Raw genomic sequence first — 13,184 nt, 5'->3', positions numbered from 1 at the left:
AGGCTGGTAACCCTTAAACCATAACAATAATGTTAATAAACGAGGATTTTTTTCAGCTGGGAGACATCTTCTCCTGCTGTGTTTGAAGGTTTTCCTGAAGAATCCTTTTTTGGATTGCATAAAGCATCTGCAGTAGAAGATGTGTTGTTTGTGACTGGGTCAGCAGTGTAACTGTGCAACGTTTGCTCAAGTCTCTGAACACCTGTAAAAAAGAAATACAGAGGGAAACACCGACTGGTAAAAAAATCCCCATGAGAATCATTAAACACTGAAACAGGTTCCTCAGGGAGGCTGCATAATCTTCGACTTCAGACAGTGTCAAAGCTTCACTGAACAAGGCCCAGAGCAGCTCTCTCTGACTTAGCGACTGGCCCTGCCTCGAGCTTGAAGTTGTAATAGAGGACCCAAGAGTTCCCTTTCAACCTTCATTTTTCTGTGACTGTATATACTACTATTGCTTCACAAACATCCACTCGGCCAACAATATCTAGCGTTCATTCAAGGTTAAGTATTTTATAGCATAAGAGATAGATAATCTTTTCATATCCAACATGAGCCCCATAAAATTGAAGGATGGTTGGGTATTGCTACATGTTATAAAGCATAGTTTGAAACAGTAACAATCCTTTCGCATAAAATTTGGTTCCTTACTTCTAATTGATAGAGTAAAAGTAAATTTTAAAATTAAATACTGAAAGCTTCAGAGGTTTAGCATAATCCACTATAAGTGCTTTGTAACCTATGCTCCGGGACAATCTAATATTGCTCAGTTCATGCAAATTCTAAAAATGCCCCTCACAAACTGAGAGAGAATAACTAGGTTTGAACTCATTATTTATAATGTTAACATTTTTTTAAAACCTGTGTGCTACTACATGCCATAGGAGAAGTAAATCCCACTTACACAAGTAAATCTTATCTACAGAATCGGAGAAAACCAGTCTAAACCATCCAGGTTCATAACAATAAAAAGCTTTTCCAGGACTAATCAGGAGTTTTTTATCAAGGAGCTTCTGCCATAATTCAAGTTCAGCTTCAAACGTCTGTGATTTTAAGAACTAAAAGAAGAAAATAAATTTTTATTAAAAGTTGAACAAGTGCATACGCTCATTTAAAGGATTTTCCAGGACTTGACAAAATGTGTAACAACATGCACAAATAACTTTTACACTTCCACGTTTTTCTTACATACTTTTCTGAAGTCTGCCCACACATAGAGTCCTCCTGAACTTTGGAGCACAGGTATTCCAACATCTGCAAGCCCATCCACAAGAATATTCTGTGCTTCTTTAAGTCGTTTTTTGTTGGTGGGAAAAAACACATTATCCAACCAATCTATCAAAGCAAGAAAAATAGAATTGGTTTATTTCCACCTGCAATGGAAAAATAAAATAGTTCAATGGAAAGAGATCTTTTGTGGCAAACCTCTGTCCCTAAGGAATTGGCTGAGAACGTGCTGAACGGGTCCAGGACAGCTATGGAAGACGGCCAGTTGATTCACAGCTTTCCGAATGTCATCATTTCTGGTGTACAGTACTCCAACCCTGATACCACTCATCCCAAAATCCTTGGCGGGCAAAAAGAAGAGAGCAAGGTGCAATTTTCACTTTACTTCAAGCCACCAAGTCTAGAGTCATTTTGACGAACAGGAAAAAAAAAACAAAACCTTCTAAAGTAAATTCTCAACATTACCAAATGGGAGTCACAAACATGATAAAAACCAGCCAGGAACTTCTAAACAACCCTGTGGCAGCGAGTTCTGAAATGTACTTGTATGTTTCAATGCCTTGTGCATACGCATTACCTTTCTGTTAAGTAGATCCCACATTAAACTCTGAACTCTAACAGATTTTCCACTACCAAAGAAGAAGACTGTCAACAAAGAGAAACTCAGTTTGGCACCTATAATACAAATTATGTCAGAATAGTCCAACTGATTTTGGAGAAATAAATTAAAACACAAACATAGAATTTTGACCTACCTTGCTAAAACCCCATATAAAATGTGTCCGTTCTGGATCTGGTAAACTGAATGAGAAAAGAGGCAGATAAGAACTGCTGCTACAGAAGAACAAGTTATGCAGGTTACAAAAATGTTTACATTTGTAAAACGGTAGTAATTTCTTAGTAAAATTGGTATTTAATCCTTTAAAGTGACATGACATTTTTTCAGAGATCTTTTAGCAAAATATTACCCTGTGACACTGATTTACCAAGTGTGTGCTGAGGCACTGATTCACACACAAAAAAAGAAACCAGAAATGATCTGCGCAAAGATGTAATGGTCCAGTTAAAATCCCAGATTCCCCCTGCATAGTTCGTAATCATGCCCATATTAAAACAAAAGCAGTATTTCCGTGAGAGTTGCACAATCGCTCTTGTACTTGATGGAGATGAATTGTTTGCCCAACTATACTGCATTTCAGGCTAGGGAAGGGAGAAGTGACATTTTAGGGCATGCACCTACACAGTGGGGTGCAACTAACCGGCATACATTTCAGTGCACCACTGCAGATGACAGGTTTTTTTTCTCCTCTGTGTTACTTCGCATAAGTAGGGCCAAGGCTGGAAATTTCCTTCTTCAGCCTAATGGAGCTCAGTGAACTTTCACAATAACAAAAGTATTTTTTTAGGCTCTCTTTATAGTTCATGACCTCATACAGGTGAGGGAACACCCAGTCACACAGAGCTTGGTTGTACTTGGGTGTACTTGACAATTGCCCATTGGTATGAAATTTATGCAGTTACATAAAGACGATCGCATGTTTTTGGGGAAAGAAATTTTATTGGTCAGATACCAATAGGTTTAAATATTCTTGAAACATCTATTCTTTTCATCACCTGGTGGGAAACTAAGAGCCACCAGTAAGGAAGGAGACTCATTACAGCAGGTAACTTGCACATCCTTAGGCAACTTCATTACCACTACAGTGAGAACTTTACGCTCATGTGGTGCAACAGGGAACAACAAAGAAAAGCAGCGGCAAAATGACCATGGCCTCTGTCATTCTTTATTGTTATGACTGTATCATACACACAAGCTGGAAGAAAGAGATCTGCCATTTAAAGCCATCTATGAAGAAGATCTCTTGTATTAACTGGTGTTATAGCTGCAAAGACTTGGATCTGAGTTCATTCGAACTATATCGGCTACACCAGCTAAGCAGAAGTTTGAAGAAAATGGCATGGGTTCTATTAGGATTAAATATCTTCTAATCCCTGCTAAGAAATCACACTTACCAGTCTAAGCTAAGAACACTGGTGAAGGTGGTATCGTCATAAACAGACAGCATGTATATTTCATCCATCATTACATGCAATTCATTTCTACGTGTGGAAAAATGTAGGGTTACTAACATTCAAAAGAATTTTTTTGCATATATATATATATAAAAATATAATCTCAAATATATATTTGCCACAGAAAAGTATTCATAAGCATGCCTATTTCCTATTGTATTCCTCCTACGGGTTTTACACAGTTGGGTATCACCAACTTCTATTTATGCCTATTCTGTATTTTGCAGCAGCAATGACGTTCCATATATCTGAAACAAAATCCAACTGTATACTCAGTCCAATGGTTGTCTGGAATATGTATGGTCCCACACAACTCTTATTTAAAACTTAAAAGTAAAACAGCAATATATTACAAACTTCTTTAGCCTGCAAGATTCCTCCAGTGAGACTTGAAGTCCAATGCAGATGTTAGATTTTGAAAAAAGACTTGTCATACACTTAAGATAACTTTCTAATACACTTTCACTGTGAAAGCCACAGTAAACAGTGATTCATGTCATCATACTTGATAGCAATAAACCATGCACATATGAAATCTACCAACCTTCATTGCTGTTTCCATGAAAATAAAATCATGCCAAAAACGCAGGAATGTTGGGATGTCCCCAGCAATCTCTGGTAATTAATGAACAATTAATAGCAAGCTACTCTATTTAAGATTGTCAGAAACTAAGTATTGTTAGCTTTCAAAGTGTGTACAGGATTTTGCAGTTGTTCTTTGGCAGAAGCTCACTGAAGTAATACAGGAATATCTCTTTTCCTAAAAAATACAGATGTTTTTCAAAAGGAAGTGTTTTTTCTCCATCAGTACCCAAAGGATTCAGGAGACTGTCAGAGCTTAGAACATGAACTCTGAGCTGGGTGAGGATCAAAGACTGAAAATCACCTGTTGTCATTTTTCTGAGCCATGCATCAAAGCGGTTTAATAAAGAAACATTGTTAGGCAAATAAAAAGCTTTCTAAGTTTAAATAACACATAAAAGAATATAAATCCCAATATATCATACATTTAATTTCATTAACCGCAACATCTTTTCATTCAGAAAGACATTCTTGGATCCCAGTTTACGCATTTTTTTTAACCTGTGCAGTTTACCTGTGTGCAAACTCCAGACATTCTTCCAGTAACTGCGCTGGGTAAATGTGTCCTAAGGGGTTGTGGGGGTTGATCAGGATCAGTGCTCTGACTCGGATGCCCTGGAAAAAGAAAAACTGAGAGCTGGAGGCACAAAACACATCAAACCAATGACTTGTGAGGATGCAGTGAGGAAGTCTGTGAACTCTGCAGTGAACAGCAGCTTTTGAAGATTATTTCATTACATACTATAATTACTCTACAGACTGAGGTTCCAGCTACTGACCTAGTTTCATAATTTAGCCAATATCACCCCCAAAACATACTAAATAGTTCATTAGTAAATGAAAATCAGGTCAGCACTCATTTGCAACACCCACTGATACCAACAGGGAAGATTATGGTGGTGTGGGGATTAATACTGGTTCTGCAGGCATACTTTCAAAATAATTCCCTAGAATTGAGCAAGGCTGCTGCTGATAAACATGGGAAAGCTGAACAGAAATTGGACTTTGACATCTAATCACCTGCCAAATAAGTTTTCAATGTTGTTTGTTTCTTTAAACAAGCAATAGAAGCTGCAGAAGACTTAAAATTGAATTACTTGGTGTTTTATGAGATGCAGAGAGGTCTTGGGCAAATAATTACTTTTTAGTTATATTTATCAACAATGCAGAATTGTTATGGAAATTATCTATCCACAGAAGCTAAATAATCTACTGTGCAATAAGAAAAGTCCCACATGATCAAAAATTAGATTACAAGTACAAACATAACCGGTCCTTCTAATCTATTTTCTATTTGCTAAAAAAACCCTTTAGGTACAAGAACATAAGCTATATGCAGCAAATACATTTTTATAGTACACAATCAAACAGTGCAATGACTACAGCAGAATCTTTCAAGACCTTAAACATATCCACAAGAGGAGCTGCCTTATTACTTAATGTTTGAGATAAACTTAAAATTAAATTGGGATTGTTTCTGCATTTTTAATTCTTAGAAAACCTCTCCCACTGCAGATTCTCACTTCACCCAGGCCTCCTCCAAATGACATTATTTGCAAAGACCAACTCCCAAGGAACCCCAGGAAATCAACTTCAATGACGAGGCGGCCCTGATATTTGCTTTCCCTGCCACGTGCACTTTGAACATGAATGGGTGCTGTGAGCAAGAACTTCCCAAGAAATGAACTTTCAGCATACTGCCATTGATTTTAGTTACGGGAAAAAATTACCTGGCAGCAAGATAAGATGCAAACACTAAGCACAGCCAGCTGTTCCACAAGGACTCTTTGCGTAACGGCGTATTTAGTGTATTTGACACCTGCGGGGTATTAAGGCGAAAATGCTGCATGAGGCATTTTTGTTCACAGGAACAGCTGCCGTGTGACCGCAGTTTCTTGAGTGCTGTTTAAGTCTAGGTCCTCCATCTCATTATGATATTACATGAATCCAAAAGAGATGTTTATAATATTATTTGTGAGAACAGTTGCAGCTCTAAAAGGATGACAAGCCCATGCAGATCTCTAAGAGTGAATCTGCTCCGTGACCCAGCACCTTGTCCAGCCAGGTTGTGCCCCAACAGCCACACGAAGGCTTTGGGGACATGAGTTGCTTCCTGCCAGGTCAAGCGAGAAGGGTCAGAATGCTGGGGTACAGACAGATGACACAGACGTACAGATGGCGTCTAAACATAGGCACCATGCTGAGCAAGCAGTTGGCTAACTAGGACAGCTTCAGCGTGTCTATAAAAACATTACGCGCACACATGTATCCAAAATAGCCACCTTTGAGATATAACCTTACCTATAACTGACCTCTGTAAGTGACCTTCCCCATAACTACATGCTGTATCTATTGCTAAATCTCATTTTCTATCCTGGAAGAGGACACAAGGAGTCTATCTCACTTCGTGTTTTGAAACATCACTGCTATCACCACTACATCTTTGATAAAATGCTTTACTATTCAGCCTGTGCTTTCTCCGCTGGACCTTTTTAAGGATGAGCACAACCAGCTAACTTTAATAATAAGTTAATAATTTTAATAATAGTAAGTTTATAATTTTTCAGGAAACGAGTGGATTATGAATAACAAGACAATAAGACTAGGAAACGCTTTAGCCTGAAATAGTGGTGAGCACTATTTTGTAGACAATCACAAAACCAAACATTTCCACAAGGAAGAAAAGCAGTTGCAAAGACAGGGAGGAATGTGGTGGGGGGGAAGTATGTGACAAGCAATAATATCCTCATTCATGCAATCCTGATTAGAATAAAATCACTGAACATGTGTATTGGGTTTTCTGTGAAGGGTTTTTGGTTGTGTCTTTGGTAACGGGGGCAGGGCTATGGAGATGGCCCTTTAAGAAGCTACCTGAAAAGCTCCCCCTTTGCCTTTGTCAGAGCCACCTCTGACCAGGGCCAAGCCAATCAGTGCCCCTGCGAATTCATGTATTTAAAGGGGTGCAGGGCATGCCTCTCTCTCTCTCTGGCACCAGCCCTGACCAGCGTGGCCCGAGGTGTGGGCGGTACAGCCCCGGCCCTGCCCGGCTGGGCTTGGCCAGCCCTGACCACAACTTAAGCTTAAACCCCGCTGCAGCTTCATCCTGAGAAAAAAAAAAGAGAGAGAGCCGGGAACTCCAGAACCATCAGAAGAGACCTGCAGCGGAGAAAGGAGTGGGGCCTGAGAAGGACAACTTTGAAGAACACCAAGGTCAGTTGACGAAAAGAAAGGAGAAGGAGGAGGAGAAGGACACCAAGCCCAGGTTCCCCTTCTAGAACCCGTGGTGAGAGCCGAGTCGACTGGCCTGCAGCCCGTAGAGTTCACCAGTGGAGCAGGGCCACATGAGCAGTGGCTGCCCCTGAAGAAGCCGTGACTCCGGGGACTGCCTGCTGGGGCAGTTCGTGTGTGAGGGGCAAACTGCAGCTGTGGGCAGACCCATATTGGACTTTTGAGGACTTTTTCCCCTATGGAAAGGGGGCCACGTGGAAGCAGAGAGAGACACTGGGCTGAGTTTGTTTTCTCCTACTCCTGAGGGGCACACGGCATGAAAACCGACTGCAACCCCCACTCCCATCCCCCTGCACCTCAAGGCAAAGCGGGAGGGGGAAGGTGAAGGAACCAGGAACAAAAGCTGAGCCCAGGAAGAAGGGAGGGGTGGGGGGAAGGTGTTTTGACTTTAAGATCTGGATGTATCTCCCATTGTTCTACTCTGATGTTGGTAATAATTTAAAATTGATTGTTTTTTATTCCTTGTGATGAGTCTGTCTTTTGCCTGTGACCTGTTTAAGTGGTGAGGCGGCCTCCCAGTCCCTATTTTGACTAGCCCTTTTTTGGGGCATCGTGGTGCTCAGCTATGCACTGGGCCTAAACCACGACAACATGCTAAGTATTTTGAACTAAAGAAGTTTCCTAAATTCTAGAAAAATTTAATTTGTAATTTTTTGTTTACTAGCAATTCCAACTCCTGAGCTGGAACTCCGAAGAACCTGCTTCAAAAATCACATTAGACACGTTTCTTTCATTAACTGAGTGGGTGGGTCGCTACAGTAACATATTAATTCTCTCTTTTGTGGGTCAGAACAACAGCTTGTTTACAACACTTTGAATTCCATTAAAATCTACAGAGAAAGAAACTTGCTCTTGAAACACAAGTTAAGATCTGTTCTTCATAGAACTGAGTCAGGTAGTGTCTCTGCATTTTGTTACAGTGCCCAGATTATAAAATCAGTTCAACTTCTGTTGTTGAAGTTGAGTTGGATCCACCGCAGTCACAAGACTGAAAATCTGCACAGATTAAATTGTACAAATGCTTCAAGGCTAAGACCATGTGCTGCTTACAAAATAACTTGGAAAAGATGAAAACTGGAAATCAATGTCATTGCTACCTGCTTTTTAGCTCTCTGTAATGCATCTTCTAATTTTTCAACTGTTAACAGGAAAGGGTGACTTTCTTCAACAGTCACCTACAGAATAACAAACAAGAATTAAAAAAATATTAAAAATATATAGAAATAAAAGAACACACTGCAGAAATACCCCCACATAGTGAAACTACAATTGCTACAGGCTTTTATAAAATAAAATAATCTGAATTTAAGGTCAGTCTTTTCTGTGTAACTCAATTATAATGTTTTAAATGTTGCCTTATACATGACTACACTATCAGCAATTTACAGAAGAACTTGTGTACTTGAAAGATCACTTTTCTTCTCCCCCTCTAACTGTATGATTTGGTCTTATAAAAAATGCTAACAATCCCCTTTGAGTTGCTCCACAGATTACTGTTTTCAAAGGGAGAACCAATGTTACACATCTTTCAGTGCTTAAGGGTAAAAATTTGCAATCCAAATTTACTCGTGGTAGTAGGACAGACTTAGAGCTGACAAATTATAATTCAGCACGTCAGTGCAGAGCAGCATCTGTGCAGAACGAATGCAATCCTACGCATCTGACGACAGCAGCCTCCCATCACGCTGCAGGCTGAGGAAAAGACCAGCTGTCTCTGAAGGTGCCAGACGCGTACCATCGCTTCACTTGGAGTCAGTTCGCATTTTCAGGGTTTTTTTGATTGTCCCCTGTGAAACGTCTGTTGATGTATGTGAATAGCCAAAGCTTTACCTCACTGAACAAGGGCACATGAACAGGCTGTATTCCACCATATAGCCATGTTTTCGAATTTATACCACCATAGTATGGAGCTGGAATAAGATAGCCATCTAAAAACAGTAAAAAAAATGAAAAGAACATTTCTCATGAGCAATTATTTCACTATACTCTATTAGACTAAACTGACAATCTAAGAATTCGGCATCTCAAAGCCTTCACCAGTATTTAAATAAAAACGAAAATTTAGCATACGTCAATCAATCTGAATTCTTTCCTAATATTCTTCCTTAGCATTTGCAATAGCATATTTGACAGTCACGTATTTTCAGTAAAAGGGAACAGACATGGTTAACTACTTGTTTTATTTACTTACGTAAATATAGTGGCAAATAATGACCTTGTGCTCACTATTTTGCTAATGCTCTGTTACTATCAAATTTTCATCGGGAATTGCTGCAAACCTCAACTACCTCTTTCTGGCTGCCAAGGCGCTACCTTGCACCCAGGGAGCCTACAGCCCTGTGGAACTTCTTTCTCACAGGGTGCCGTAGGGGTGGCGCTGCCTCCTGCACTGGAGGCCAGAAAAGTTCTTCTGCTCACCTTCCTCCCCTGGCAGCTCTTAGTGGACTTCTCCATTCTCTGCCATACTGCACACCTACTCTGCCTTCCTCCTTCCAAACGTGAGAGGAAGCCAGTTTCCCGTGCTGAGCTCTCTTTTTGTGCTTACTGTCTAGTTCTGCTGTGAGCAGTTTGTTTCCCAGGACTCCACTCCTCCTGCTTTGCCTTCCTACCTCTGCTTCCTCCCCAACCCATTCCCCTGTCCCAGATTCCTTCTACGTGTTTTCTTTATCCAGTTACCCAAGTTTTCTGGCTTCCAGATTTCAACCCAGTCCACCTCCCTCCCTGTCTGCCTGCTCCCTCCAGCTTCCACTGTGGTTCCCACCTCTTCTTCTCATAACATTTCAAAATACACTGCATTCTCTTGATAGCCTTCTCCTTTTCCTATAATGCTCTCTAAAAACTGTAGATTCCATTCCAAATATTTTCCACATTCTAGAAATTGAGCCATTATTTCAAAGATACTCTGCCAGTAGCAAAGAAATACTATGCCTTGCTTCATTCATGCTGTCAGAAGTCACAATACGACTATATTCACTGCTAAAAATGTTTTTTAAAGTAATATAATCAGATTTTTACTCACCATCAGGGTCACACAATACAGTTGACAGAGTAGCAAAAACAGCACAACAGCCATTCATAACCGTTATCTGAAAGAAGCAGTACAAACTTTCATTTAGCGATGAAGTATTTAGCAGAAACATCAGCACTTGTTTAAATTCATAAATAAATAAATAAAGTTAAATACCAAATTACTAGTTAAATCCCAATAGCTCAATCCAAAAAAAACGAGAACAAAAACGTCACTCCACTACACCTATAACACCCGTCCTTGAATGTTACACCTTGCCCACTTTTTCAAATGGAAAACTAACACTACTGTGACTTCTGTGAATCTTGCATATATCCCTCCTGTAGTATTTTGCTGACATTTGTATTCAGATTTATTCATCTTTATCAGTTTAAGAAAAATCAGATGCAAAGATAAAGCACTTGTCTTACATGTTCCGGGTTCAGTGCTTTTGCAGCTCTGGCATAGTCAGTCAGAAATTTGGCAATTTCTTCTCTGAAGCTAAAATACAGAATTAAAGCCAAATATGCAATCTCATAGTTCTCAGGAAAAACAAAAGGCACAAAATACTCACAGAGGAACGAAGCTTATCAAAAATAGAACAAATGCATAATTCATATTGTTATAAAAGCCTTGGGGATTTTGATTAAATAATATAATTTCCTCGGATATCCAGTGTGCTACATTTTGTGAGACAGAAAGCACACAGAAGCCATCTGTTACCTTGAATCACAGTGACTTCGACTCAACTATTATTGCTGTACATTAGGAAAAAAAAAAGAAAAGAAGGCATCTTTGAGCTCCAGTGGGATCTGTTTTTTGGAGAAAGGACAAGACTTTGGGTATCAGAAACAGTGAAACCCGAGTCAGTGACAATTCTTTATATCAGGACAGGCTTTAAGCCCGAGTGAATGGTGGAGTTCCTGTTGATCTTCAGGGCATCAGTGTTCCACCTCTGCTCTTCACAGCCCCCAGAGTTTCAGTCTATCCCTCACCCAGACTCGAATGAATCATCCCAGGAGGGCTCCACCGTGCTCTCTCACTTGCCAACAAGCTCCCGGATCTCTGACATGTGGTGTTCCAGGTGGCACATTGAGGGCAGGGAGAACAACAGAACAAAAATCCAGAGCAGTAATTCCTGCACAAACCCAACAGCCTGCCAGCGCGCAGCTAACAGCAACACACCCATCCTCAGGTTTACCAAAAGAATAAAACCGCAGCCTTTTTTTTTTTTCTTCACGCGAGCCATGACTGACAACAGCAGTGTGATAAACATGAGAATGAGCTTCTTACCTTTTAGTACCTTGTGTATCAGAATACTGGAAAAGATCAGGCTCCAGATAATTCATGTCAGGTCTTGTCAGCTAATGACATAAAAGAGAGCTACTGGGGAACAGCGTTCTCAGGAGTCTGTTCTGCCACAGCAGAGTAACCTTTCATTATTTCAAAAAGAAACCCACAAACATTCAGTAACATTAAGGCAACAGAAAATATAAAAATTAATGTGTTACAATTATGTTTATACTTTGCACTTCTCTCTTTTAGTTTTAAGATGTTAGAAAACAACATTAAAACTTCATCAAAACAAAGAAAGAGAATAATGAAAGAATTATTTGTTGGATTATTCTGTCATACAGTCCTAGATAACACATTGAAGAAAAGCATCCCAGCTGTACCTAAGAGATTATGCAGCCTCCTCTTGGATATATCAAAGCTCCAACATTCCTTGCAATAATTGTATCAGCTTTTAAGTCACAAGTCAGCTTTGGTTAGCTTCTCAACCATCAGGATAAAAGTTACAGCAACCTTATCTGCTGCAGAGAAAGCTAGCTGTATTATCAGCAATGGCTTTCTTGCTCTCAAAGCAAATGCCCCTCCAAAAAACTGGCTCAGTCCTAGATTCATAGTGACATCAATTTTGGTTTATCTTGAAGAAAAAAAATGCTCTCCAACTGCCTCACTGCCAACTCATCAGCTACGTGGCCTCTGTGCTGAGTTTATGCCTGACTCTCTGTCACAAGCACTGTGAATGCACTTGCAGCTGCTCCAGTGCAAATTCATTAGCTCATGTGAGTAGGAAAGAGAGGCAAGAGGTAAGGGCAAGCTGCAGAAGCTGGCCTGGCAACCACAGCTGCATTTTGCTAACACATAAGGCAGAACATCACATTTTCCAGCAGATGAACTACAATTAACAGCTCTGGGGAAAGTATCACCCTTAAACAATGTGCAATTTCCCCATAGTTGAGCTTCAGGCTCTTGATGCGGTGTGAATCAGCATAATGTTTCGGTTGTAGTGTTAATTTTGCTCAAAGTCTGAATTTAATGTACAGAGCATTTTCAGTTAAAGCTTTGGCTTTGCCATCAGAAAAGTGAGTGCCTCATCAGGCCATGATTTTCCTCCTCCAAAAATACACTTCTTCCAAAGCAGGATTTTCTGCTGAAACAGGAACAGACGCTTAAATCAGTTCTGTTTGGAGAATCTGCCCAATTACATGCGAACGAAGCTTAAGCAAAACCAAAACTATTCTGCTTTTTCAACCAGAGGCAAGTTTTCAGTGTAAATATTAGTTGGCAAATTATTTCCGAGTGTGCAATTGGAGCGGTACATATAAACATACAAAGTACGTGTCGTTGTGAAAGCTGTTAGTTGCAGCACCGTCACCATCCCACCCTGTAGGTTACTTTGCCTGTGCTAAATCATTAACTGGACACTTCCAAATTGTCAAACTGGCGGTTAAATCCCAGTGAGTCAGACAACAGCAGCACTTACTCTCTCCTCTATCAAGTCAAAGCACAGCTTGTTCTCACTTGTGCCCAAATTCAGGATGCCCTGGAAGAGATGGCACCTGTTAACCCCTGCAGGAGGAGAAAAGCACCGAGCACCCAGCGGGGCTTTGAGAGCCCCCAGAGCACCTCCGCCGCCCCGGGTCCAGCTGCACCCCACACCTGCGGATTGAGCTCCCGATCGAAGGGGTCGGCCACGTAGAGGGCGAAGCCCGCGTCCAGC

The 13,184-nt window shown here is 40.5% G+C and overlaps 1 protein-coding gene across 1 annotated transcript; it reads right to left on the bottom strand.

Annotated features, from left to right (window-relative positions):
• Positions 1–32: 32 nt before the first annotated feature.
• Positions 33–13,180, bottom strand: LOC104533301 (1-aminocyclopropane-1-carboxylate synthase-like protein 1; the record flags this gene model as incomplete). The annotated part of the gene is made up of 14 exons (XM_010185629.1): positions 33–202; positions 905–1,058; positions 1,193–1,335; positions 1,426–1,567; positions 1,983–2,028; positions 3,241–3,327; positions 4,397–4,497; positions 8,268–8,345; positions 9,001–9,098; positions 10,190–10,256; positions 10,609–10,678; positions 11,471–11,541; positions 12,948–13,007; positions 13,124–13,180. Coding segments are annotated over 14 exons (1,344 nt in total), but the record flags the coding sequence as incomplete, so codon positions are not given.
• Positions 13,181–13,184: the final 4 nt, after the last annotated feature.

Source organism: Mesitornis unicolor, unplaced genomic scaffold (assembly GCF_000695765.1).
Source record: "Mesitornis unicolor isolate BGI_N332 unplaced genomic scaffold, ASM69576v1 scaffold28125, whole genome shotgun sequence".
In the NCBI taxonomy this organism is placed as follows: Eukaryota; Metazoa; Chordata; class Aves; order Mesitornithiformes; family Mesitornithidae; genus Mesitornis; species Mesitornis unicolor.
The sequence above is the reverse complement of the archived record's forward strand: the minus strand, read 5'-3'. Positions and strand labels throughout refer to the sequence as shown.